General features: G+C 36.1%; 5 protein-coding genes across 7 annotated transcripts; 3 read left to right on the top strand and 2 right to left on the bottom strand.

The window, feature by feature from the left end:
- Nucleotides 1-838: 838 nt before the first annotated feature.
- LOC113704089 (mitogen-activated protein kinase kinase 10) lies at nt 839-2263 on the top strand. The gene has a single exon (XM_027225744.2). It carries the CDS (start codon nt 839-841, stop codon nt 1850-1852), a length of 1014 nt encoding a protein of 337 aa, XP_027081545.1. The 3' UTR covers nt 1853-2263.
- Nucleotides 2264-2362: 99 nt separating this feature from the next.
- On the bottom strand, nt 2363-5918 carry LOC113704091 (protein SAMBA-like). 3 transcript variants are annotated; one of them, XM_027225746.2, is made up of 4 exons: nt 5750-5918; nt 4560-4670; nt 3794-3820; nt 2363-2806 (listed from the first exon to the last, which is right to left on the bottom strand). In XM_027225746.2, the coding sequence occupies exons 1-4, from the start codon at nt 5916-5918 to the stop codon at nt 2745-2747; spliced, it is 369 nt and encodes a 122-aa protein (XP_027081547.1). In that variant the 3' UTR covers nt 2363-2744. The 3 variants fall into 3 exon arrangements, with proteins under 3 accessions (XP_027081547.1, XP_027081549.1, XP_027081548.1); XM_027225748.2 differs by having other exon boundaries at nt 3794-3863; XM_027225747.2 differs by lacking the exon at nt 3794-3820.
- Nucleotides 5919-6209: 291 nt separating this feature from the next.
- On the top strand, nt 6210-8048 carry LOC113704090 (uncharacterized). Its single transcript, XM_027225745.2, has 4 exons — nt 6210-6348; nt 6502-6820; nt 6945-7111; nt 7279-8048. Exons 1-4 carry the CDS (start codon nt 6265-6267, stop codon nt 7567-7569), a joined length of 861 nt encoding a protein of 286 aa, XP_027081546.1. The 5' UTR covers nt 6210-6264; the 3' UTR covers nt 7570-8048.
- A 657-nt stretch (nt 8049-8705) lies between these two features.
- LOC113703974 (syntaxin-22) lies at nt 8706-13089 on the bottom strand. Its single transcript, XM_027225533.2, has 7 exons — nt 12508-13089; nt 11116-11209; nt 10521-10660; nt 10273-10347; nt 10033-10190; nt 9844-9944; nt 8706-9084 (listed from the first exon to the last, which is right to left on the bottom strand). The coding sequence occupies exons 1-7, from the start codon at nt 12696-12698 to the stop codon at nt 9019-9021; spliced, it is 825 nt and encodes a 274-aa protein (XP_027081334.1). The 5' UTR covers nt 12699-13089; the 3' UTR covers nt 8706-9018.
- Nucleotides 13090-19791: 6702 nt separating this feature from the next.
- Nucleotides 19792-24960, top strand: LOC113703945 (binding partner of ACD11 1). Its single transcript, XM_027225483.2, has 5 exons — nt 19792-20129; nt 21983-22086; nt 22171-22246; nt 23990-24073; nt 24160-24960. The coding sequence occupies exons 1-5, from the start codon at nt 20097-20099 to the stop codon at nt 24730-24732; spliced, it is 870 nt and encodes a 289-aa protein (XP_027081284.1). The 5' UTR covers nt 19792-20096; the 3' UTR covers nt 24733-24960.
- The last annotated feature ends 1185 nt before the right edge of the window (nt 24961-26145 follow it).

Here is a 26145-nt window from a genome sequence, read left to right on the forward strand (position 1 = left end):
AAATTATAAGAGTATTCGACAAAAGTATCAAACAATCATCTATTTTTAAAGAAAAGGTATGTTAATGTAATTGCCTGTTGAAACTAACACTAGTTATGCGGTAGCAATATTTTTAGTTAGCTATATCCGTTTTTTTCCCTTTTTTTTTGCTTTTTTTTTTCTCTTTCAATTTATAAAATTTTTGTGGGTTGGATTTCTACATTTACTTAAACAGCTCGAGTCACCAAAGACTTGAAAATCCAAAAGCTTGCAATCAGTCCAGGGTCATATATTAAGTTCTTGAAACTGACATTGCAATTCCTAAATCAGATGTTGGTAACAAAATTGAAGAAAAGAAATGCAACAAAGCATTCCTAAAATCACTACTTTATTATTGTCATGCGTTGATTATCACTTTAGTTTCGGACGTGATAAGAAAATTTTTTATTCACATGTGCAGTTCAATCCCCAACTTTAGGCTGTAGTTAGAAACTGCCTTTCAGGGCAGAAAGCACATTCTATTTGGAGTGAGTGGACTACATGCTTAATTAATCAACAACCATGCTACTAAATTATCCTTCTGATTCTAAAATTTTTTTTTTATACCATCACAACAAATGTACACATGGCAGATTTCAACTCACTGTAATCCCTAACTCAACTCATAGCCAGAAGTAGGAGTCTGACGTAACCACAAAAACCTCACCTGCCCTTGATTATAGATCCTTACTTCCATATGTCAACTTCCCAAGGGTCTTAGGCCAAGCACGTTCAAGCCCATAAGCACCATGCAACGTATAAAGAAGACTTAGTTTGATAGACTTGCAAGTCATTCTTGTATTTCTACAGCTGTTTACATATGACACTGGTGAGGGAGAGAAAGGAAAAGCAGGCCCTGAGGCTCACTGTACCCCCAGTTTCTAGTTCTTGGCATGGGTTTCTATCACCATCACCAATATCATCCTCAAGCTCAAACTCTCCGACCATCACTAACCTCGCCGATTTCGAGAAACTTGCTGTTCTTGGACATGGCAATGGAGGAACAGTCTATAAAGTTTTCCACAAGCCAACAGGTGCAATTTATGCATTGAAAGTACTCAGGTTTGGCGAAGATATCGAAAGGGTTCAGCAGCAGTCTTTGAACGAGATGGGGATACTCAGAAGATTGGACTCAGATTGTGTTGTAATGTGTCATGGGGTGTTTGAGAATGGATTTGCCGACATAGATGGAGGTGGTGATCTATGCTTTGTTATGGAGTACATGGAAGGAGGATCACTCTATGACCTCTTGCAGAAGCATCATAGGTTATCTGAGGAAGCTATTTCTGGCATTGCCAGAAGTGTCTTGGAAGGACTGCACTATTTGCATTCAATGCATATTGTTCACAGAGATATTAAGCCATCAAATTTGTTGATAAACAGAAAAGGAAAGATGAAGATTGCAGATTTTGGCATCAGCCGACTTGTGGCAGGTTCTGATAAACAGCAGTGCGATTCATACATGGGTACTTACGCATACATGAGTCCGGAGAGAATTGATCCAGAAAGGTGGGATGGAGTTTACTCTGATGGCTTTGCTGGGGATGTATGGTCCCTGGGAGTGGTAATAATGGAATGCTTCACAGGTCGTTTTCCTTTGATTAATCCTGGGGAGAAACCAGACTGGATCACTCTCATGTACGCAATTTGTTTTGAAGAAACATGGGAAATGCCAGAAACTGCATCAGCTGAGCTTCAGAACTTTGTAAGGAGGTGCTTGGTGAGGGATTGGAGGAGTAGAGGAACTGTGGAGGAACTACTCTCTCACCCTTTTTCGACTAAATTTCAGCATGTTGCTCCCCAGAACCTGCTCTGTTACTCTTCTTGTGTCTGAATGATACTCCTATCAGTGAGATTTTGATTAATTGCAAGCACAGGAAAGGCATTAGACGTTTGGAAACTATGAGTAATTTGATGATATTTTTATTGATCCAAGGAGCATAGCAATACGCTGTCCAGTTACTGGGAAAATCGAAGTGCTATAGAGCTCCGACCACCTTATTGGACCATGCATACACGTCCATGTTTTAGACTAGGTTTCTATATATCCTTTCTATCCTTTTTCACTCTTCCTTTTTGTTAAACCAAAAAGGAAAAGAAAAAAAATGCTGTACACAGGGAAAAGGGAAAAAGGGTAAAATAAAAGCAAGGCTTGCTATTTACTAGAACTCTCTCTTCATCTATATGCAAATTCAAACTCACTACATGGGTTAGGGGGGTGGCGAAGGATGCAACTGGCTCAACCAATGCAGTTATTGTGTCATAGTGGGAAGCAAAAGAGCTAAAACATGGAGTTCTCTACTCTTAACAGAATCTTCAAAACAAGGCCCGGGAGACTATAATATTTGAAGAAGCAAGATTTGATAATAGAAGTATCAAAGTTTCACCAGGCGTTTATTTCCAACATTCCTAGCTAGTCCTATTAGCAACTGAATGGCTGTATTCAACAAGAAAGTGTTGACACTTTCTAAGCAGCTATCACTGGACAAAGCACCGATGGCTGCTCTAAACTAACAAGTTTACTGTTGCAGAAATTTAGAGTACATCAAGAGCAGATACAGAGCAGACCATGACAAACTTCAAGCAGAATGGCATATCCAGGCATCTTGGTCCCTCTTAAGCCAGTACTCTAGCTCAAGCTATTATAGAAGGCATGAATCAGTTCAAGAAACTTGATGGTCACCTCTCGCTGGCTCATGGTAATTTCTTTATTAAGGATATACAAATCAGTTTTTAGGGGCCAAGTTATGATGCTTCGTAATTCCAAAACGCTTCTGTAGAAGCCCACCTGTATAAACACGAGAGTTAACATGGCCAAGAGGGAAATTTCATGCAAGTTGGTGTTACAAATAGCAGGATACAGTTTGAGAAGCTACAAGCCTATAACGCCCAGGAAATGCTTGGTGTTACAAAAGCAGGATACAATCTGAGAAGCCACAAGCCTACACCACCTCCACTACCTGCAAACCCAACTCCAAATGCACGTGCAAACCAGACGAGAAAAAGTTGCTATCTAAAACGAAATGAAGAATTAAGTCCAAATGACCTTTCTGGTTTTGGACACTACTCCCATTTTGCATTCCAGATGCTTAAGATATAATAAAAGACTAATTCCACTATATAACGTTCAATGTCTTCACCAATTCTCACTTTGGACCTCAAGCTTTTACTAAAGACACATTAATGGAAATGGAAGAAATGGAAGAAAAATAGGCTAAGTGCACACCATGTTATTCTTCCTCTGACTTGGCAGTTATTGTTAAACTATCAAATATGCATGAAAAGTATGCATTAGTCAACAATCTCAGGAATTGGATAACTTGGTATGTTTTACCATGCCATTTACTCCATCAATAAATTATACTCCTTTATACGTTAAAAAAGTTGAAAAATAAGAACAGCAACTAACTGAGAAGTCCTACAAACAAAACCAGTGTGCTTTATATTTGATAAGATCTCCCAGAAATGCGCATTTGACACTCTGCAAATTAATAATTTATTCTCTACAATTTCCACGAATAGCATATATGAAGACCTCTAGTTCAAAGAATGCCTAAGGTGTTCTAAACATAAACCACAAAACAAAGAGTAATAAAGTTCAAATGACTAGCCTTTTCATTTAAAGTTGCCATGAGCTCAAATAATACTAAACCCTTCCCATGTGGATTAGCTTGATGCTTTTGAACTGAGTTACAGATTTGTGTTGACATTGTCATCTAAAAATGTGTTGATAACAGAGACAAAATTGAATTGTCGCGCATCAGATGTAGAGTACCTTCCCTTTCCCTATATGCTGCATCAACTAGTAACCAAACATTTCACACAGCCAAATTCAGTGACAGATCCTGGGCTCAAGAAATTGGCCAAACATGCCAATATATAGGAGGGGGAATAAAGAAGAAAACACGAAAATTAGACATTAAAATGATGCTTCTACCTATGTATTTGCCTACATAATCAGAATTCACAAATGAGTCAACAGATGACAGCAGCAGGGATTGTTAAAATAGGGAAAAAAAGAAAAAGAAAAAGAAAAAAAAATGTAGCACCAATTAGTAATTAATTGGTGAGCCAAAACCAAACAGTTCTACAAGGAACTGACAAAAAACTAGTCCGTATGAAGTTGAGGTCTATTGTGCATGGCTGGCCCTCCAGCCTGAGAATTGCTAAATTTTGGGTAAAAGGCCTTCAATGCAGACACAGGGCCATTGAAACAAAGTACAGTAGTTGTGGGTTGAGGAAAAACTAAATTACAGGATGAGGCATTAGCTAAACTTTGAAATGTCTTGGGCATAAAATTCATATATTTAACAGTGAATAACATTATTATGGCCAGTATTTCTATCCAAACAATTATCAAAATATCATTAAAGTCTCAAACTACAAATTCTCTCAAGGAACTAGTGAAGATCCTTTGACTTGCATTTGCATAGAGGTCAGTTATACTTCGGCACAATTTTAACTCGCATGATCTAGTGGACCATAACATTCAGATCATGTGGCCTTAAAAGCAGATATAAGAAACACCCAAAACAACTAACCTGGTCTTGAAATAAGATTAATACGAGATCGGGGTCCCTCAAACATCCAGCTATCCTCATCAAGGGATTTAACTTCTTTGTTCAAAGCAGCCATCAGGTCAGCTTTCAGAACTGCATAAATAAGATAAGAACCCTTCAGAAAGTTGATGCAAGTTTCTTGGTTTAAACAAGCCACTACTAATCAAAGGTTCAGAAAAGCATTTGATATTCTGGTAGTTCTTTTCAAGTGAAACCTTGCACAAATCACCACTATAATAATGGGACTTACCTAAATTCCATGTGCATATAACAGCTTAGAAGATAAGAGAGGAGATAAGTAGGTCTTCACAGAGAAAGAAGCTTATGCTTCTGCTATCTGTGAAGTCTGAGGGATCTTGGTCATACTGAAGCCAAATATCAGGAACTGATTCACCTCATTAAAAACTCTATCTCAAGCAATACTGGTCTCCATTATCTCTTAGGAGTGAGAGTTTTCCTATTTCTTGTATTCATTCAAGTAGTGGTAGGATTTCTCTTCTTGTGTAAATGGAGTATTTCTCCGGCATTTTTTGACAAAAGAGAACTTTCTGAGGTGGTCCAATGCTTTTATCCACCGGGAATTTCCACGTTAAATCTTTTCTTCTCTTATGTATGAGATACAAAATGCTGAGGCCTAATTAAAAATACCATTGGACACAAGCTCTTTAATGTCAAAGCCTAATTTGCTACCAAAGGTCCGAAACTGGAAATTTTTCCTTCAAGCTAAATTGGATTGCCTGGCTCATTGTTCAACATTTAGCACAAAATAATGTACCTAAATTTGAATAAATTACCAAACTTTTCGACAAATTCAAAAAATGAAATTGCTCCAACCGGGATTGAGTATGCCTAGCAGGACCAAAAGTAGCGTTAGCCCTTAAATCACACTTCAAACACTACTCCTAAAAGGCTCATATTTAAATGAACGAAATTTTGTTCACCATAAATTATGCACACAATACAGGAAAAATTTACAGTCCCTTTAGTTATTTAATAAAAAAAAATAACCTTGTCTAAAATACATATCAATCAAATTGAAAATGAAAAGATAAAACAAAACCAAAAAAAAAAAGATAAACAAAGTCGCATTGATGTTTTTGTCTAAAACTAGTACAAGCTAGAGAAGCAGATAATTATCATCAAGGCAGTGGAAAAAAAAATTGGAGACTGACCAAGAAGCGCCTCGTCTTTGCGGTCCTGAATTGAAATGAGATCCGCCGGAAAGTGGTAGTCCTCGACGGATAGAGATGACCCTCCGACCACCGCATTTGCACTCCCAGCCACCGCCGTCGTAGATATCGATGACCTTGCCGGCGATGACGACAGCGAACTATTACTCATCTCCACTATTCCCCTCTTCCTTTTTACCCCCCCAATTCTACTATTCAAAAAGTTGAAGAAACCAGTTTTTCAAACTTATACTAAACCTGATACGACGTCGTAGCACCGTTTAATTCGTCAAATCACAACCGTTGACAGAATCAATCTGAGATACATTGAAAAGTATCCAAATCGATCCGATACAAATTGCTGCGTTTCCACCCTTCCGATCTCCGTAGGTTAGATTGTTTAAATACGTATATGAATGCAAAAAATACGTAGAGAATACTGACTACATCTACCCGTATATATCCTAGATTTTCCTTTTTAATTTTGAGATTTGGTCAAGCTTTGATTATACATTGAAATGGAGATTCAAGATTTCCAATTTCAGAGCTGCTTCAGACTTGGATTATTCATCTTCATCTTCCTCCTGCCCAGTTGTAGCCGGGTCAGTTCAGCCCAAAGGCTTCATTTTCCTTCTTTTATTTCATTTTTACTTTTTATTTTCTTCTTTGTGGTGCAAAATTATGGATATTAAGCTTCAATTTTTGTAAAATTTATAGCTCAGAATTTTTTTATATTTCGTGGGTTTTGATTTTAGGGCCTTGAGGAGTACATTTCAGCACAGTATTTCAAGAAACATGAAATTTTGGACGATTCAAAGTTCAATAGCTTCCTAAAGACTGATGTTTCACGAAGTTCTTGCCAGATGCTGCAACCTGAACTGAATAATAAGGAGCCAAAAATGTTAGCTTTACACAGGAATTTGATTGGGGAAGGTTCACATCGTCGTTTATCTTCATCCGTTAGGTTAGAAATCCAAGTATCTGCACAATCTTGTCAAGCCATTGTGATAGAAAGACTGCCCTCTGGAGTTTTTGCAGATCCTTTTGAGTTGCAACATCTTGTCCAGAGGAAAGGTATAAGATCCATAGTTCTGATCTTTTTCTTTTCTTTTCTTTTTTTGAAGATTTTATGTGTACAAATGGCTCTATGTTTTCTGGGGTGGTTGTTGTTTTAGTACGTTGGTATCATTGGTTGCAGTGTTCAGCAATGCTGCTGTGTTTGGGGATACAAATCTAGAGTTGCCTTCATTTCGGTCCAATAGGTCATTAGTTGAAGTTCATGTGCGGATTGATCCTGGCATGTTTTCTGGAGATCATAAGCAGCTAGAAATCAACATTGAGCTCCCATTGCACGCCCGTTATCAGGTATGCAATTCTGGACACTCTCACCTTATGGAGACTGTTGATTTCCCTTGGAGTTCGTCAGAATGATGAACATCTTGTTAGTTTTTGGATACAAGTAAGTGCAGGAATTGTATAAGAGTAATGGCAATTTGTGGAAAACTAACTCTCATTATTTAATCTTTCTACAGCCATTAGGTTATGGCATTTCTAGAGTTGAATTCGGCCTGCCGGACATAGTTTTCAGTTGCAGAAATGAAAGAAATTTGCATGAGAAGAGCTGTTTGCTTGTTCCTACTGATGAAGGTGTCAACGATGAAGATGGCAATATAGTATGGGAAGTGCCTTGTGGAAACAAGGAGCACGCAAAAATTGTGTCATTTGTGACATTCATATCAGCAATTTTGTCAGCTTTGTTAATTGTCTGGACTTCTGTTTCTTCTTCAAATATTGCACTCACAGCTGACCTGAAACAATCTTGATATATTTAGATTGTTTCTAATCATCCGTGATTTTGCCAAAAGAACTTCAGAGCTTAAAGAGAAAAACTTCCCAGCCTTGGCTATGTACTTATATGTCGACTGCACTTCAACCACCACACCTTTCAGTTCGACAATAATGCTTCGGGAAATGCTTCTCACATTTTGGTCTCCAAAATTTTAAGGTACTTGGTACTTCAGAAGACAGTGTTCTCCTCTCTTCTTGCCCAACTCTCAGGCACCTGGCGGAATTTTGAGTGTACTTCTGAGGAATGTAAATGCTGAACATGGTTGAGATTGAGATGTCCAAAATGTGGAGCAGATTGTTGTGTAGGATACTTATTCTTCGTAGATGGGTAGATACTTAGTCCGCAAACAAATCAGGTTGGTTAATTGATGCTTCCTAAAAGTACTTGTGCTGATAATATTATGCAGATTTCAGACACATCTATTTGGAAGCCTTGGTGCTTCAGCTTTTACCATTGGAGATGTTGCCGATACTAAATGATGGGCCAACTTTTATTATTTCCAACAGTAGAAAAAATCAATATGCATCTGGGATGCAGCATTATAAAAAGATTTCTTAGAAGACTACAAGAGGAAATGAATCCAGATGATAATTACACTCCATATCAAATAGTAAATTATTTGTAATCTGCATCAATTTCAAAATCTTTGAAGAAATTACCATCATCAGAAGGTAGTCATATTCTGCATCAAAAAATAACTTGGCCTCCCAAGAACCTGGACATCAATTCAAGTTCCTATCATCCATTGCCATAATTTCATTCTCAAAAAGTTCCCCACCATATGCCAATACGGCACCTAGCAAAGCCTCAAACATTCTCATGAACCAAGAGTTAGTGCTTTTATGTACATTCACTGACAGAAAAAGTGTGCACTAAAATTGGGCATGAACTTATAGCATCACTATAAGATTGGGCATGAACTTATAGCATCACTATAAGAGCAAATACTCATTTGTTGACTCAGTGCCAATTAAGGACACGAGACAGGCAAAGGGATACCATCAGTAGATTGTCCAACGAGATGTTCACAAGATGAAACATGAAAGGCTCCGCCAAGCAATAGTCCTTATGATCTCCAGACCCAAATAACAAACCAGTAGAGTCAATGAGTAGCATAAAATCCCACACAAACAGATTGATAATCATTCAACAGAAAAATCAATTATATTTGCAAGACGAGTTTAATTATATGACAAGCAAAGGAAAACCTCGAACCCAAACCTGCCAATTACAAAATACAACACCAATCCCCACCCAAAAAATAAAAACTTAATATGGCAATGGAGATCATAAATCTTGCTATTGATACAATTTCAGTGAGTGGCGCGATCCAATCAGCTGCAGTGCTTCACAAAACAAACTTGATCACAGGATTGTCGAGTAGACGTAAATTCTCCATCCAATCATATTCAAACTTTTCTCACTAGGCAGCAAGTACTACGATAACAATGAGAAGCACAATCCCAAAAATGACCAGAAGCAAGCAGGTCTGCAGCCCAAAAAAAAAGGACATTGCATAGTAAGTTATAGATTCACGTAAAGATACTAAAAAGGAAGGAAGGAGTGTGTCGAAAATATAGCCTTCATACTGCAGTCATAGTTTCTACCAACAGAAAACTTACCTAATACAAATCAATTATTATTAAGAGGACAAGAAGTTCAAACTAAAACTAATCAAGGGCAACAGGAAGATTTTTTATACGTATGACTACACGTGGAGTACACTGACATCCATTTAGTTACAAAACCTGAACTGCAATTTTATCCTCATGTCCACCAGAGGCCCAATTGTGGAAACATGATACTCCCTCCATCCCATTGAAACTGTCACGCTTTCCATTTTGGTCTGTCCCAAAATGTTTGTCACATACTCAAAATGGAAAACAAAAATTCTCTTGTTTCAATTTTTACCCTTCAAGATTCCTTCACTCTTTACTTTTATTAGTGGGGCCCTTTGATTTTCATTTGCTCTCAACTCAAGTTGCAAGACATCCGTGAGATACACACAAGGTTTAAAGTGATGCGTGAGAATCACTCTCTGTTGGCGGATTGCATTTCTTGTAAGTAGCTTTGGCCCCACATGTCATTTTGTCTCCTTGACCACTAATGACCACACATTCTAGTGGCAAAATCGGAAAACAAATCTGCAACTTAATACTGTGCATAAAACGTTCAGCTCCCAAAGCACGACAAAGTTTTCGGGACAGAGGGAGTACTAGACAAAAAGACTCAAGAATTAATATGTTACCAGAGATGAGTTTGATCTTTGTGTCTTTGCAGCCTTGGCAAGCTGTGATCTCCCTTGCGCTGTTGCGGCATGAGCATTCTCAACATGGGAACCAATATCATCTGCCAGTTAACCAGTTGCCTCCATTAGCTAATGTTCCACCAGAATAACGTATCAAAATGCTATTTAAAAAACTGTAGAGTGAAGTACCAATCATATTTCCCTGTTCATGAACAAGCACTGCCAAATCTTTAAATATGTCATTTACTTCACCAATCTGTTGTTGTATTTCTTGTATACCCTGCTCTCTTTCCTCTATTATCGCCTCATTGAAGGCAATCTCATTATCCAACAATAAGATCTCTTGTCTGCAGCACAAACAGTGTAGCAAAATAAGACACTGATGTTAACTGTATACTTTACTGAGAGTACTTTTTTTTCACAACATACCTTCTAGATTCTACAAGAAGTGCTTGCTGTTCTGAACTCTTATCTGAATTCACATCTGTCTCACCAGCAGTGTAGCTGCAGGGAAAATGATTTGTCTTTATTAAAAAATAAAAAAAAATAAAAAAGAACAGCCAACATGCTAATCCAAAGGGCGAGCAGGTTCACATTATATTATCAACACGAAGCCACTCCACAGCAAACACAGTAATGAGTTTGAAATTGAAAAACTTCATGAACAGACAAAATACCTAGATTGCTGGACTGCTTGAGGAACAAAAGGTGTATATGCCGTTTCCCTCTCAGCTGCAAGCCGTTGGGCTTTCTGAAACTCTTTTAAGACTGCCTGGAAATCTTTAGCAAGCTTAGCATCTGTAATTTTCTTGCTGGCCTGCAAGCAAACAGATATTTAACTTCAACAAACTACAAGATGCAAGTTTAATGGAATTTCTCTAAAGGGGTGGAGGCAAAGGGAACTGGCAGACACAGAGAAGGTTAAAAAAAGAAATGGAAAAAGAAAGTTCAAGTATGTGCATACCAAACCATGGAATATAACTTGCACTGTAGATACTCAAACTTTAAAAGCAACTCATGTAGATTGCTCAACAAGAGCCAAAAATGATTGTATAGATAGTACTATAGTAGCATAGAAGGTTATGAAGAGGTGCATGGAAAATGATGATCCTAAGGTGGAAGAGGGAGTCTGTGCGGGTTTAGCATTCCATGTTAACGGAGAAAGCATAAAAAAGACTATGTCATAAAATAGTACTGGTGGTAGTGAAGAAGAAGGGAGTAAGGGAGGTACAACTGGTAGGAGGTCACACCCCGTGAATGAGGAAGACTTACACTGACGTCAACACGGTGATCCGTTTCACTTGCTTGCTTCAGCTTTGCTGAGGTATCCTTAACCAATTGCCCTATGTGCAGCCTCGTCTTGTGCCTGTAATTTTTGCAAAATCAATGTAAGTAGCCTATGAAAGGACATAGTTTCCTTTTAAGCAAAGAGCCTGAATTACATAACAATACAATCACCCCATAATAATCAAATGATGAAAATTCAAAAGCCCGGTCCATATAATATCATCTGGTAGTAGTCCAATAAGTTGTGGATTCAAATGCTCAAGCTCATTGTGGTCAACTCAAGATTTTTAATAGGGCCTCCAGCAATCACCAGAGTGGTGGTTAACAACATAGTCTATAAATCCTACTTAGTATTCCCTTAATCCAATTAACTTTTTACATAAATCCCTCGAAACATACCACTCACCAGCCTAACATTTTCCTTTAAGCGCCCTCTTTCTTGTCCTTTGGGGAAAGGGAAAGGTAAGTGAATTTGACTTCCAGCTCCTACCCACATTTTAATTATGGCACATACCAAACTGCCCCCCAAATGGACTTAAAACCTAGATAGACTAGGCCATAGCATACAAGCACCAGCATTGAAGATAATCCCACTCAACATTTGCCCATGAAAGGCTCAGGCACTCCCATTGAAGAAAACACCTCCACCACCAACCCCCCCACCCCCCAAAAAAACAAAAAAAAAAAGAACCCAATAAAAAAAAATTAACAACAAAACCTTGTCTAAGCTTGAATGCATTCTATGAAGTTCAGAATACTTCTTATTCTCTCTCCAAATCATATGATAATACAGCATTATACCATTTCTCCTGCCATTTTCACTCACCAACACTACTAGTTGAATTTGGCACACAAGGCAAGGCCAGACCAACTTCTTTACAGAGACACCTCAAAAGAAAATTTACGCCTTTCTAATCAAATCATATGTATGAATTCTTACTATGCCTTCAGCTATTAACTTTACTACCCATCAAGTTTGTAGAACCATCAATTATACTGCCTGAACTATATGTAGTTATTAATGGATTGCCTTAGACCAAATGCACAATCCACCACAATAATATTTCTCCTCTACTACCCAAAAAAGAATCTATATGAACCAAGTCAAACCACCAAACAATTGGAAATTGAATCACACCCCCTCAATGCTCTCACTCAAATTAACGGAATTAGAAAAATAAAAAATAAAATCCCTTTTTCCGAAAGAAAATGTTAAATTTTGAGGAAAAAAATGATCCGTTTGACTGCATGAATTCATTCAAAAACCAACCAAAAAAATTGGGAATCCACCTGGTCACGCGGAACCCAACTCCAAATCATCCACGTTCAACTCAGAAAAAAAAAAGAGGAAAAAATATATGTAATGAAGAAACTCACAGCTTCTCACGGAGCTCAGGTGTGTCTTTAGGAGTTCCGAGGGTATTAACTAGCCGTTGAAAAGTGGAGACGGCGGTATTGATCTGAAAAATCCCCGACGCCACAGCTTGGGTCGGGTCTTGTTTCCCATTCACCAAACCTCTTGGCCGCGACCCAATTGCCCTCCCCGATTCTAGATCCTGAAAACTCATTTCTCAAACCCCAACAAAATTCCCCAAACAAAAAAATCCTGTACAAAAAAATATCAAAAAAGTTATACTATTTTCCTGTTATTGGGAAAATTGGGTTTCAATTTGGGGAAAATTGAGGGGAAAAGAGGGATTGATGATTCCAGCCGGACAAGAATCAAACTTGAGAGGTGAAAATTGGGGTGAACAATTTTAGACGCAACGAAAACCAAGGCGAGACTTATGGAGAATCGAGGGTAGAGAAAATTTTTTGAAAATCTTTGAACTCAAGATTGTTAATTATAGAGGGAATTAAAGTAAACAAGTTGGAGAAGGGGGACATGGGGAAAATGTGGAGAAAAGTTTATCAAAGGGGTTTTGAAAAAGACAGAATGATTGTTAATGCGTTACATTTGGGAAATAAAGGGATGGGCCGGTGGCGTGGTGGCGGGTAGGCTGGAAGCGCGGCTGCCGGCGAGCTGAGTGGATTATGGACTTACACGTGGATATTGGAGAGGGGTAAAAAAACGGCAATAATACAACTTGTCATGTGCCACTTGCGCTGTTTTATAACTGTGTGGCTAAAACGTTGCTGTTGATTCCTAGTTGAGCAATTAGGAGTGTAATTTAGAAAAAATAAATAAATAAACTGGGAGCGTTTGTAACTTATTTGGGGCTATTTAAAGATGATTTCGAGTTGGTTTAATCTTTCAATTATAATTAACAATGATCTAAGAATCAAGTAGAGAAGAAGATCTCGATGATAACATGTTATGATTGTTTTGGAAGGAATTACTTCAATTTATAGTTAATAAATTAAAATCATGCACTTTTCTTCACGTATTAAATGCTAAACCAACAAATTTATATCGTCTTAAGGTGTGTTTGATAAAATTAAAATTTGAAAATTGAAGTCTAAAATCTGAATCCATTAAATTATTGAGTATTAAATCTAATACATTTGAGTACATATCACATTTAGTGATAAGTGAATAATAGTTTATCACTTAATTTTGAGAGTAAGATTTGTCTAAAAAATTCAGTGTCACTTAATTAATTCATATGTTCAATTTTTTATTATCAAACGATCTGGATATGTTAAGGTATGAATCCATTAAGTTTAAGTGCTGAATTGAATTATTGTGTTTAAAATAAGATGCAAAATAATGGTCATGCCCTGTTTTGATTATTTTATCGGATTGTATTTTGATTTCGAACAATAAATTCTTTTAGTGTTCTAGTTTGTTTTGTGCTTAAACTTTAGAATTTTTAATAAAACAAAGCAGGTTTGAATCTAGAATCAGCTTAATTGGAACTTCTATCAATTCTGATTAACTATTTTTTTAAAAAAATCTTCAACAATTGAGAATAGTCCCAATTTTGTGTGTTTGAATAAGAGATCATTTGAAATATATTATCTAGAACAACATTATTGCACTTTTTTGTGATGTGATGTGATATATACGAAATTAAAAAATTGGTTAAAAATATAAAAAAAGTTATTAAAAATATATTTATGATGCGAGTAAAATAATATTTTTAAAAAAGTTATTTGCATTCCATATTTTGTTGTTTACACTCCCACTATTTGTTATATCATATAGTCTAATAAATGAAAATTATATCATAAAAATGATAGTGGGAGTGCAAAGAACAAAAAAGGAAATGTAAATAACATTTTTCTAAAAAAATGTGAATCCAAACACACATGATTTTGTAAATATTACTCTGCATTTTTTTTAATAAACAGCATGAATTACTCTACATTAATCAATGAGATTATGGTAGTGTTAAAAGTGATGGTCCCTAAGGGTGGCTGTATTGATCATCTTAATGTAAATATGCGGCTAAAAATTCAGAGATAGACTGACAATTTTATGGTCTCTTAATCTCAAGGGAGTGTCAAAACACTAGGAGCTTCTTACAAATTATACCTAGAGCATATTAGAGTCCACAAGAATAAATGCGATTTTAACGAAAATGAATTATCTGTTTTGCTGAATACTAGAAATCAGTTGAGAAAAACTAAAATCAACAAAATTGAAACTTGTCATCTTGTTTATAATTTTGTAATTGTCTTCTTATGTTAGCTTTTGTATCAAGAAGTCAATTGACTTTTACTGACTCAACAAACCTAATCCCCAGAGCATACTCCAAAAGCCGGCAACTCTTGGAGCAGCCCAGGAGACTTATCTACCCAGCAAACCCCAACCCCCTCCCCGATGTGGGACTATAACTCACTCAACCACCCTGTTACTAAGAGTGTACTAACCCCAAGTGAAATTGAGAAATGAGCTTCTTCTTATGTTAGCTGGTGACCAAATTATTCGTTATACTCCTTTGAGTCAATAGATACAAGAAGAAACTTTGGGACAATAATTTATCTTGTAGAGTCTTCTTCCCCAATCAAACTAATGCATATTTGTCTTTTTCTTTTTGGCAAGAAAAACGCACGTATGACTTCAATTATACAAATGATATGTAGGCTCAATAATATCAAACTCCAAAGAAATGGTTCTTGGTACATTTCTCAATGAGGATGGATCAAGTTGGATGGTACGTATGGCTTGACAATAGGAAGTCAAGGAATTTTAGGTTGCGTAGATGCTCTGTTTAAGGGTCAAGGCGATGGATATTTGGCTTTGCAATGAGAACTGGGGATACGGACATCAGTGGGTATTTTTGGTGATCTGGAAGGAACCTCAATTAGTTTGGGAGTTAGCAACTTTGGGGGTGCATCATATCGAGGGAGGGGTGTAAATGAGTTTAATCAAATTCAACACCTTAATGTTTAAACTTATTTGATTATTTTAATAAATTAAAGTTTTGTTCAACCTTAGCTTATTTAGTTATCAAATCGAATTTGAACAAGCTTTTAATTGAATTTAAAAGTTATCGAACGCAAAAAATTATTCAACTTTGGATTGAGTAGTTAACGAACCAAAATCGAAAGAACTCTTACCAAATCGAACTCGATAAAAGCGCGTTCGAGTATCCAGTAATTTGATTCATCTTTCAACCCTAATCATATCAACCATCATATCACTAAACCCTAGTTCAATTGGATTTGAGGCAAGCATGGTTATATTATGTCTAGTTTTGTCTGGTTGTTGTATTTGTTATAATATTTAGTGTACACTTACATTATATAGTCAATTTAAATAATATAATTTACTATTGCATACCAATATATTCATAAATACAACAACATAATGTGAGTTGTACAAGTGTATAGACTAGATGAAAGCACAATCGTCTGTCCTAACTCCAATTCAATCTTATATGAACTATGGAGCTTGGAGATATGCAAAATCAGAACTTGGGAGTGCCCTCAGTTTCCCGTATTGAGCCAACTAGAAAAAGCACCTGGTTCAAAATCAATTTTTGTTGCTGTGGGTGCCGCCGTGCCACCAAGGTCCTTGTTACGTTGGTTCTTTATTTTTTCTCAAAGACCTCGGCTGTGTCGTCCTGATCCCAATAATCACCTTGGCTGATCTTCTCGTCATCTCCTCACTACCTCGAGTACGGCTATAGACCCTAGTACCCAACGCCTTGGCAGGTGAGATGACCAGTGATTGATGTAATCGTCCGCCACCATATTATTCAAGCCTACATCTGAGCATCGCCGTCTCAACCTGTCATTCGATTCTGTCTAGGCGTAGGTGTCATCATTCTGTCCACTGGATCCTCCCTTATAAATACTTTTCTATTATCTACAAATAAGGTACACAAGCTAGAATCCGACTAACGATACTTATAACTTCCTATTTATATCTGACTTTAATATCTAATGTGACTCGATCTAGACCATGAACCTTGACTATACCAAATACACTTGGCCCTTATAATCATGATTAATTGGTCATTAATTGTAATCATTTCAAAGTATTAAATTTGCATTGAGAATTTGAAGACACGACAAGCTAGAATCCGACTAATGATACTTATAGCTTCCGATTTATATCTGATTTTAATATCAGAGTGAAATTGGGGGACAAGACCCCAGCCAAAACCGAGTGAACTAATATGACTCGATCTAGACCATGAACCTTGACTATACCAAATACACTTGGCTCTCAATGGAAGACACTTTATGGAAGTGTTGAATCTAGATTGTACACTCAAGAAAATAGATGTGATGTAATGTTATAGAAATAAATGAGTGTGTAACTGATTTCATAACCACAAAAATAAGTATGGATGCACGATAAGTATAGTTTGTACATCGGCAAAAATGGATATCACAAATATTAGAAAATTACGCTATAACTGAGTAGAGATTTTGGTACTTATTTAATTAGAGTTGTACTAGTACGAGTAGATGGAGATTCTATTACCCTAAGAGTTTTTATTTGTATTTTTCTACCTATTAGTAGCTTAATTTTATTAGTTCTAATTTGTTGATAGCTTAAATAATGAAAAAACTTTAATAGTGTCAGTAGTTGACCATCTTCTTTGTGAGTTCAACTCTAATTACCCTATACTCACAAATCGATCCATATACTTATGAAAAATCGATCCGTAACTAAGTAGAGGTTTTGGTACTTATTTAGTTAAAGGGTTGTACTAGTACGAGTAGATAGAGATTCTATTACCTTAAGAGTTTTTATTTGTATTTTTCTACCTATTAGTAGCTTAATTTTATTAGTTCTAATTTGTTGATATTTTAAATAATGAAAAAACTTTAACAGTGTCAGTAGTTGGCCGTCTTCTCTGTGAGTTCAACTCTAATTACCTTATACTCGCAAATCTACCCGTATACTTTTGAAAAATTGCGTGTGAAATATTTAGAAACTTATAAATGTAAAATTTAACTGTAAATTGGGTTTATTAATATTTACATACCCCGTGCACATCACATCTTACATTCTCCTTTATTTAATTGACTTCACGGTTACAACGATAAGCTGCATGATAAACAAGAAACATTACGAGTATACATCACAAAGTAGAGGAACCACAAACTATAAAATAAAATCAAAAGGTGTACATCACAAAGAAGAGGAACCAAAAGCCTCGAGAAGCAAGCTCACTGTTCATCAAACCCAAGGTACTGGTATTTCTAAGCCCAAAAGCATTAGCTGCAGTAGCGAAACAGCAGCTGTTGCTATATTTTGAGTTAACCTTGGTGTCAAGAACGAATTTGCAGGAGATGATCTAGGCAGTTGTCCCATTGCAGGAGATGGTTGCATTTCCTCGACGTGAAGGTAAAGGAATGTTGCCGGCGATCAGGGTGCAATTAGCATATCCTCCTTATCCACTGAATATGGATCGGCATTATTAGCCCAAAAAAAAAACAAATAAGAGCTAAATGGAAGATATCCATCTCTACAACTTTTCTATATAATAAGAAGGCTTTTGCCTCTAATTAACAAAAATTAAATTTGTATCGAATGTACCACTTGTGTCATTGACCAATCCCAATGGTAGTCCCCTAAGATACGCCTATTGAATTTTAATCTCTTTACTAATGAGTAGAAGTTTAGAACGTGACCCTAATTGCGGAGTTACTCAACTTTCAACTGGCTTAACGCGCCTCCTTTGTTGACTTCTTGCTTTGGCGCTTCATTTAGTCATAAACCACTTTTGTTTCTTAACTTACGAGTAGCTAGTCACCACTTGATTTCTTACAATATTTTAAGAAAAAATTTTAATATTTTTCGTGAATATATTTCTTAATTATCTTTTTACTTTACATACGTCAAATCGTTATCATGTATTTTTTTATATAAAAACTTTAAAAACAGCAATCAAACGGGAAGTTTCTTGAATTTCATTTAATTGGACTTAATTATTGAAGTTTGATACTATTATAACGAGCTATGAGTGTTCTTTAAAGTACAAGTTTAATAAGAAAAAATATTACACCAACTTGAAAAATTTGGTATATTGAACATACCTTTTTTTTCAAGTGTCTTTCGAGTATTGTTTTACTATTTTTATTTCTCTAAAATATATATCTTAATTATAAAGACATATGTATTTGTATCATATACAGGTCTCCTTTAATTTATCATTGTTTGTTAAGCTTTTAACATTGTTAACCTTAATTATGCAATTTTTTCCAAAGAGATCTTGATCTTGTCATCTTTTTTTCTTATTATAAGTTTTTGCATGAAAATTTTGTATTTTTCTTAACATTATTACTATATAATATTTTGGGGGTGTTTTTGTAATATTTTGGAATTTTGTATATTGTATTTTTGTAATACAATATATTGAATTTTGGAATTTTGTTTTTGTAATATTGGAATTATACTATATTATTACTATATAATATTTTGTAATTTTGTATTTTGTAATTTCTTAAATCTTTAAGCACCTTTTTCCTTGTATTGTGAGCTTAAAAATGGATAGGAAGCGTGAATGCCTTTGACTTACTTTTGAAGGGGTGTTATGTTTGTACATTTTTCTGATATATACAATGATGATACATGTTTTCTAAAACATAATAGAAAACTCTATACAATTCATTTTCTCAATTGGCCACATTACAAAAAATTGTTCCTGAACTATGCAACAATGAAGAGCCAAATTGGTTAGCATGGACAAATTACACTAGACAAGAGAACTTACTAAAATTTATAATATGCTTGAAAAAGGTTCTGAATCACCAAAAAATGGAAAATGTCTAGAGATCTTTTTCACATATTCGATGATAGTCATTTTCAATTTCCTTACTTTTAAGACAATGACTTTTAATTATTAGAAATTTCATCTCATTTATCTCCTTTCCCTGCATTTTTTCATGAAAAATCTTATGGCCCAATAACACACACTAATAAATTTAGTTGCAAAAATGGCAAGTATACAACTTTTGTTCTAAAAAAAAATAACAAATACACACATAGTTGCTTATTAGACGTTTAAAAAAAATGGAAAAAATGTATGTCTATAGACAACAAAAACTTCAATAATTCTTTTTGAAGAGGAGTCATTGCAGTTTTTCAAGCAAGAAAGTGGTAGAAAAATAGAAAATATTACCAAACATCCTATGGATTTGGGGCTCAAAAATGGTTATTCAAATATGAGGGGCTACAATTGGGATAATTTGCAAATTTGAGAGCCATATGCCTAAAAATTCTTCCATATAAAGGAAGAGAAAAAGGGAGAAATCATAGAAGAGGGGATCTCATCGGGAACAACAACGAGAAAACGTGCTCAGTTGACCCCACGTCCCCACCCCAGAAACGTGTCGGCCTTTAATATATATAAAAAAAATGTATTAAATAAAATTAAAAAAATCTCGGCGTCCACGTCAACGCCGTTACCGCCTCGTCGCCGGCTCTCCCAACCTCTACTAAAATCCCTCTTTCTCTCATCTCATATAAATCCCCCTCCAACTAAAATCTTACCCCCAAATTCGGGGAAAAAAAAAGAAGCAGAAAAGGAAAAAAATTATTCAATTCTCGAATTCATAGCATGTCTGATCTCTCTCAGCAGATTGCGATGTCGGTGAGTATTTTCATTTCGCTTTCTACGTTGATGTGTACGTATAATTATACTCTCGTAATTGCGCGTAGTTCGTTTGACGTTGCTGAATTGTTAGTTTGCTTATTTGATTCGCTAGTTTAATTTAGGGTTTTGCTGAGCTATGGTTTTGATTTCTGAGTTGTTAAGTTGGATTATTGGACTTGTGATTTTTAATGCGGCAGTGGCTACTTGTGAAAGATTTTAAATTCATCCTCGTATGAGCATATGCTGTGTGTTTTCACGTAGAATCGGTTTTTGCTTCGGTTTATTAATTTGTACTTGATCGTTTAATTAATGTTCGTACTTCTGGTCCAGCTGATTAAGCTTGATTGCTTGAATCTTGCTCTTGTTACTTCGGATTTAATACTACTGTTTAAGTACAATGATATTACCAAATTTATGCGCTGTCCTGCGTTTCTCACAAAAATAAGGTACATTATTTATGTGTATCTACAATATGCATATACGTACATAGATCCGTTAGAAACGTTTGATGGATGTACTTTCTCATGTAGCTGTATTTGATATGCAATGCATGATTTTGGTGGTGCCTTTGTGGCGAGATTGGAGAAATTGTCTCTGGAGTCAAACTATTTGCAATAAACTGGATTATGTAACTTATATTGTTGTTTCGGTTTATTAATTTATACTTAGTCGTTTGGTTGATGTTTGTACTTCTGGTCATTTTATATTCGTAAGGTGTTCAATTAAAAGGAGCAGTAGCACGTATATGCTTGCAGAAGACAGTACTATGGATGAAGAAAGTATTCTTTTGAGCTTACTATGAAAAAGCTACAAATGACTTGTCTGCTTCCAAATTTTTGCTGTTTTCTATGAGGAAATTCTTCTGTAATCTGAAAATTGACTTTACAATTTCCCTTTCAGTTGGAACTAATTCGCTATATTTATAAATTCATGGGTTGTGATTCAGAAAGTTTAACCAAAAAGCATCTAAAATTTCACGCACACTAATGGGTTTTTGTAAACTCAAAGTGTGGCATTAGCACCTCTGCAAGAACATGTGGCTCTGTGCCTGCTTATGAAACTTGTCTATGGTAATGCTTTGAAGCATGGCTTTATTCTAATTTACAATTAGAAGACCATCAGATCAACACAACAACTTCCAGAAAATGCTATGGTGGAAAATTGTGAACTTAGAAAGTGGAACACTTCATTACGCATAATTAGAACTGGATAGAACTTTGGAAGACATGGTATGAAGTGCTGGAAATGGAGTGATTGCTTGGACATGTAGTAGAGGCTATATTGATGCTTCAGAACTAATTTGAGTGCTTTTTTATCCTTCATTTTGATAGATAGATTCCTAAAGGCCTTAATTGAGATACCTCAAATGATTGGGATATCTTGTCAATTGAATTAAATTAGAAAATTTTAATGCATGTATTGCCATGTTTTTTTCTGCTATGGGGATCAAACAGAACATTTAATGACAACAACATATCTCCCTTTCCAAGCAACTGATATTTGGTAATGTTACACATCCCATGCCATCCAAAGAACTTCCATAAATATGTTTATTGAACATTATCAAATGATAACCGTAATGATTACTTAACATAACTATGTAAGTAAATTTTAAGGACGACTGTTCTTTATTGTAAGAATAGTTAAGGAAATCTTTGTTCACTTGAGTGAAGAAGGAGCTGTCATATGCATGGTTCTATAATCACAGATATCCTATTCTTGTTTAGCTTGTTTATCTTCTCAGTGATATTATGATTATCTTCTCAGTGATATCTTCTCAGTGATATTATCTTCTCAGTAGCATGTTTTAGCTACTGAATGATATCATGATAACCTGATTATCTGTGCAGATAAGAACTGTTAAAGTCAGCAATGTCTCCTTGGGAGCATCTGAGCGGGACCTCAAGGAGTTCTTTTCTTTTTCTGGTGATATTGAATATGTTGAGATGCGGAGGTTAGATCAAACTTACTTTTGCTTTAGCATTACATTGCTAAGCTTTCTGCGTATTGACACCAGTATCTTCCTATGATCATTTAGTGATACCGAGAGGTCTCAAATTGCATATGTTACTTTCAAAGACTTACAGGGAGCTGAAACTGCTGTTCTTCTTTCGGTGATTTTTCTTCTCATTGTCTCTTTTCATTTTGCTACACTTTTTTTGGGCTATTTTATTCATGTCATTGTTTACTCTGAGCACTTTTTCTGCTTGTCAACAATGTGCAAGTGTGTTGAATTAATTGCTCTAATTGAGGACATTAGGGTGTTAACCGTCTTAGACTTAGGTTGTCTTGGCCTCTGTTACTATCCTTAGGGTACAATCAATGTCAAAAGGTGAAAACTTTTGTTGTTCTTTTTTTGGTGTGTTTCGTATAGGCAAAAAAAAAAAAAAAGTGATCTATTCTGAAAGTTAGTAATAGAGAAACCATTTTTGATGATTTTTTTCCCGAATTAGAATTTGGCTAAGGGACTCAAATTATGAGACTTGAAAAGTGCGAATTAAATCCTGCACTTGAAGATTAGAAACTTCTAGAAGGACACTGTCAGGATGGTGACGTGCTTTTACCGTAGTGAGAATCCCTTGGGATAATGAGTGATCAATCCCAGTCCGTCTAAAATTCAGAAAAATTAGGATGCAACCATATAACTTCCTGTCTATTGTTCTCTCAATGGGTATTCATTACTAGAGTATGATTATTTATCAGTACCTAGGTATAGGATTATTAAACAAATTTGTGAGATCTTTCCGGGTGGTTTAAAAGGTGTATTGTAGCTTTTGCAGAACAGGTCCAATGCATTGCCCCACTGGTTCAGTGATTTGAGGAATTTGAAATATTCCTTCAACTACTTCAAGTCTTCTTTCTTTCATGATCCTAACCCTCTTATCCTTCACTATACTTGTCTAGTATAAGAACCTTAATGATCTGAGTTAACAACTTAAATTGAATATGGTGCGTGGGAACAAGATTGTGCTGAAGCAGGTTGGTACTTGTAGAAGAATAAAGCTAAAATTGCACTAAAAGTAGGGCATTCCCTTCCATAGATGTTCAAGTCCTCTAAAATCGTATCACTATAAAAACAGTAAAAACTAGACAAGGCAGTTGAATTTCAACAAATCAAGAAGCATGGACGTGAATGAAAAGAGATGGAGTATATGTGGAATGTTTTGGTGTTATCTTTTGGAATATTGGATTTGGATGTAATGGTAGCGCTAGTGAATTCTTCTAAATCTGTACCATGATTGGCTATGCCTCTCCAGATATGTGTTAGTAGCAATAACCTGAACTATTACATTAGGGCTCCACAAATTGACTATCACCTTGGATTGGAATGTTCGTGAGCTAGAGATGCAGATTGTGGATTATTACATATTTAAAGTTCATGAAAGAACTCAATTTTGCGTACAACTTTTGAGTATTCTTGTTTCTCTTTCCTATGGAACTATGCCATATGTTTGTCCATCGATCAAATTTTTCTCCCTTTGCTGTAAATCTAGTCATTTTGTCTTGGGTTGCTGTCATTAATGCTTAGACTTTGCTTGTTCAATATAGATCAATTAGTATGCTGTAATTGGGAATTCATGTATTTACAGATTTATATCTAAAGTAAACTGTTCCCCTGCTCTTAGCATATTTGTTTTCCTCTTCCATGATTAGTGTTTGATCATTGTTTGAATAAGCTTATACTGGAATCTGGTTTTTGGAAAATTCTTTTCTTTCCTCTTTGCCGTCTTTATCTGTAGGAAGCATGTTAAGCTATTTGTAACTCTGATGCTGCAGAGTGCTTCATAGAACTCAACTTGAATTAACATCATGCTGCTGAGTAGCAATTGTATCAAACTGTTTAATTTTGATTTCAGGGTGCAACAATAGTCGATATGTCTGTCACCATAACTCCAGAGCCAGATTATCAGCTTCCTCCTGCCGCTTGTGCACCACCCATTGTGAGGATAACATTAATTAGTTTTTTGTTTTTTTTAAAGAAACTGAGTCCAATATTTCTTGCTTAATAATTGCTTAATTACTGCAGACGGAAAGGAAAACTGCGGGTGGTGCAGAATCTGCTTTTAGGAAAGCAGAGGATGTGGTTAGCGGCATGCTGGCAAAGGGCTTTGTGTTAGGTAAAGATGCTGTCAACAAAGCCAAGACCTTTGATGAGAAGCACCAGCTGACTTCCACTGCAAGTGCCAAAGTTACTAACTTTGACAAGAAAATTGGGCTGACTGAGAAGATAGGCATCGGTACTTCAATTGTGAATGACAAAGTTCGGGAAGTGGATCAGAAACTCCAGGTTTCAGAGAAGGCAAAATCAGCTTTTGCTGCAGCTGAGCAAACTGTTAGCAATGCTGGTTCTGCCATAATGAAGAACCGATACGTTTTTCAAGGAGTTTCATGGGCAAGTGGTGCTTTTAGCAGAGTTGCTAAGGCAGCAGGGGAAGTAGGCCAAAAGACAAAAGAGAAAGTGGGAATGGCTGAAGAAGAACAGCGAAGGAAAATGGTAGATGACTTTGCTCAAGTTCACTTATCCGAGTCTCCTAAAGCCTCTGAATCAAGCGAGCATCAGCCTTCTAAGCCCCCACCTGCACAGGGTTTGATCCTCTGATTTGCTGCTTCAGTGGACCCGTTTGTAAAATGTCTGAGTTTTGCAGTCTTGGTTCTCTATTCACTAAGTCATATAATATGATGAATGTAGAACGTGTACATTATATGCCTTTGGGATGTATGATGCATTCCGCTTCTTAGTTGTTGCCTTGAGAAAATTCGTGACATGAATATGAACTCGTATGTGGTTAATTGGTCTTTATTCAGTTTGGTCCAATTGATTGTTGCACCGGATTGATTGGCTCAGATTAGGAATCTGTTTCAACTTTGCATCATATTCTTCCCAGCAGTATTGAAGAGAGGGGGAATTTGTGCTCTGATGTCCTTGTTTCCTTTTTAACTTTATCGCGGGGGGCTGAATGCCTCCTTTTCTAAATGTAATCCCTTCTGCTCAATATTTTCTCGACAAGTCACATGCCTCGAAGATGAAACACTACTGTTTTCTTCTTGTCGGATTCTTGATAAAGAGTCTCCAAGAACAGGCACACCATTGTCCAATGGTCAATTTGTTCATGAATTCCTTAATTACAGAAACTGAGTTCTTGCATTGCCTGCCTAGGCTTCTTTGTCTATTGACTTGGCGGTCTTCTTTTCTCAAAGAAATGTTAATTCTGCAGGTAGTATGTTCTTTTTGGACAATAAAAAGTTTGGGTTAGTTTGGGCAGGTCAGGTCACGACTCCAGACCACTAGTAATTAAAAAAAAAAATTTAATTGTTGATCACAATGATTTTTCATTGAAAATTAGTGGGGTTCCAGGATGCAGGACTTTTTTTTGTTCTTGTGATTAATGTCAGAAAAACTTTTTATTGTCAAACACAACTTTTCCAGTTGTGTTTGACAATAATTCTTTACCATTTTAACAAGTTGCTAATGAGACGAATGGAATGAGGATTATTAGCTCTTGTGAATGGAGAGAGTTCTTGAAAGCTCACGAGCAATTCCAATTTCCAAATTATGAGATAGGAACCCCCAGTAGATGCAGCCTCCAAGGTTTAAAGTGTGCAACTTTTATTGCTTCAAAAAGAAAAAAAAAAGTCCAATTTTTGGGATATTTCAGTGTCATCATTTATGGGACTATCCTTTCACTACAAGAATTGTTCCACATGGACAGCCTGGATTTGTATCATGTGATGTGGAGGAGTTTTGTGTATAGATAAGCCCTCCACAGGATTGCTACTGGTCCACTTCTATGAGGGGCTTTTCTTGGATTGGAAATTTATGCTGATAGCAAAGGTTTTCCCATCCCCTCCCCCCCTCTCCTCCCCTCTTTTTCCTCTAAATTTTGGGGGATGGGGGGTAGATCAATATGAAGGATAGTATTGGTGAAATTGGTGGCTAAAATGATTATTTTGGCACCAACTTGTATGACAAAATTTGTGTTAGATTGCTAACTCCATTCTATACTTGTAAAAA

The sequence above is a fragment of the Coffea arabica genome, chromosome 8e, assembly GCF_036785885.1.
Source record: "Coffea arabica cultivar ET-39 chromosome 8e, Coffea Arabica ET-39 HiFi, whole genome shotgun sequence".
NCBI classification, from domain to species: domain Eukaryota; kingdom Viridiplantae; phylum Streptophyta; class Magnoliopsida; order Gentianales; family Rubiaceae; genus Coffea; species Coffea arabica.

What these genes read in the sequence shown, in the direction of transcription:
- LOC113704089 (XM_027225744.2), top strand. Translation starts at nt 839, where the DNA reads ATGACACTGGTGAGGGAGAGAAAGGAAAAGCAGGCCCTGAGGCTCACT.
- LOC113704091 (XM_027225746.2), bottom strand. Translation starts at nt 5,918, where the DNA reads ATGAGTAATAGTTCGCTGTCGTCATCGCCGGCAAGGTCATCGATATCT. An exon ending in CAAAGACGAGGCGCTTCTTG is followed by an intron (nt 4,671 to 5,749) that starts GTCAGTCTCCAA and finishes TTATTTATGCAG; the next exon opens with TTCTGAAAGCTGACCTGATG. An exon ending in AGCATATAGGGAAAGGGAAG is followed by an intron (nt 2,807 to 3,793) that starts GTACTCTACATC and finishes GTGTTTATACAG; the next exon opens with GTGGGCTTCTACAGAAGCGT.
- LOC113704090 (XM_027225745.2), top strand. Translation starts at nt 6,265, where the DNA reads ATGGAGATTCAAGATTTCCAATTTCAGAGCTGCTTCAGACTTGGATTA. An exon ending in ACATCTTGTCCAGAGGAAAG is followed by an intron (nt 6,821 to 6,944) that starts GTATAAGATCCA and finishes CATTGGTTGCAG; the next exon opens with TGTTCAGCAATGCTGCTGTG. An exon ending in CATTGCACGCCCGTTATCAG is followed by an intron (nt 7,112 to 7,278) that starts GTATGCAATTCT and finishes ATCTTTCTACAG; the next exon opens with CCATTAGGTTATGGCATTTC.
- LOC113703974 (XM_027225533.2), bottom strand. Translation starts at nt 12,698, where the DNA reads ATGAGTTTTCAGGATCTAGAATCGGGGAGGGCAATTGGGTCGCGGCCA. An exon ending in CCTGAGCTCCGTGAGAAGCT is followed by an intron (nt 11,210 to 12,507) that starts GTGAGTTTCTTC and finishes CAAAAATTACAG; the next exon opens with GCACAAGACGAGGCTGCACA. An exon ending in CTTCTTGTAGAATCTAGAAG is followed by an intron (nt 10,191 to 10,272) that starts GTATGTTGTGAA and finishes TTTGTGCTGCAG; the next exon opens with ACAAGAGATCTTATTGTTGG.
- LOC113703945 (XM_027225483.2), top strand. Translation starts at nt 20,097, where the DNA reads ATGTCTGATCTCTCTCAGCAGATTGCGATGTCG. An exon ending in CTCAGCAGATTGCGATGTCG is followed by an intron (nt 20,130 to 21,982) that starts GTGAGTATTTTC and finishes TTATCTGTGCAG; the next exon opens with ATAAGAACTGTTAAAGTCAG. An exon ending in AAACTGCTGTTCTTCTTTCG is followed by an intron (nt 22,247 to 23,989) that starts GTGATTTTTCTT and finishes TTTTGATTTCAG; the next exon opens with GGTGCAACAATAGTCGATAT.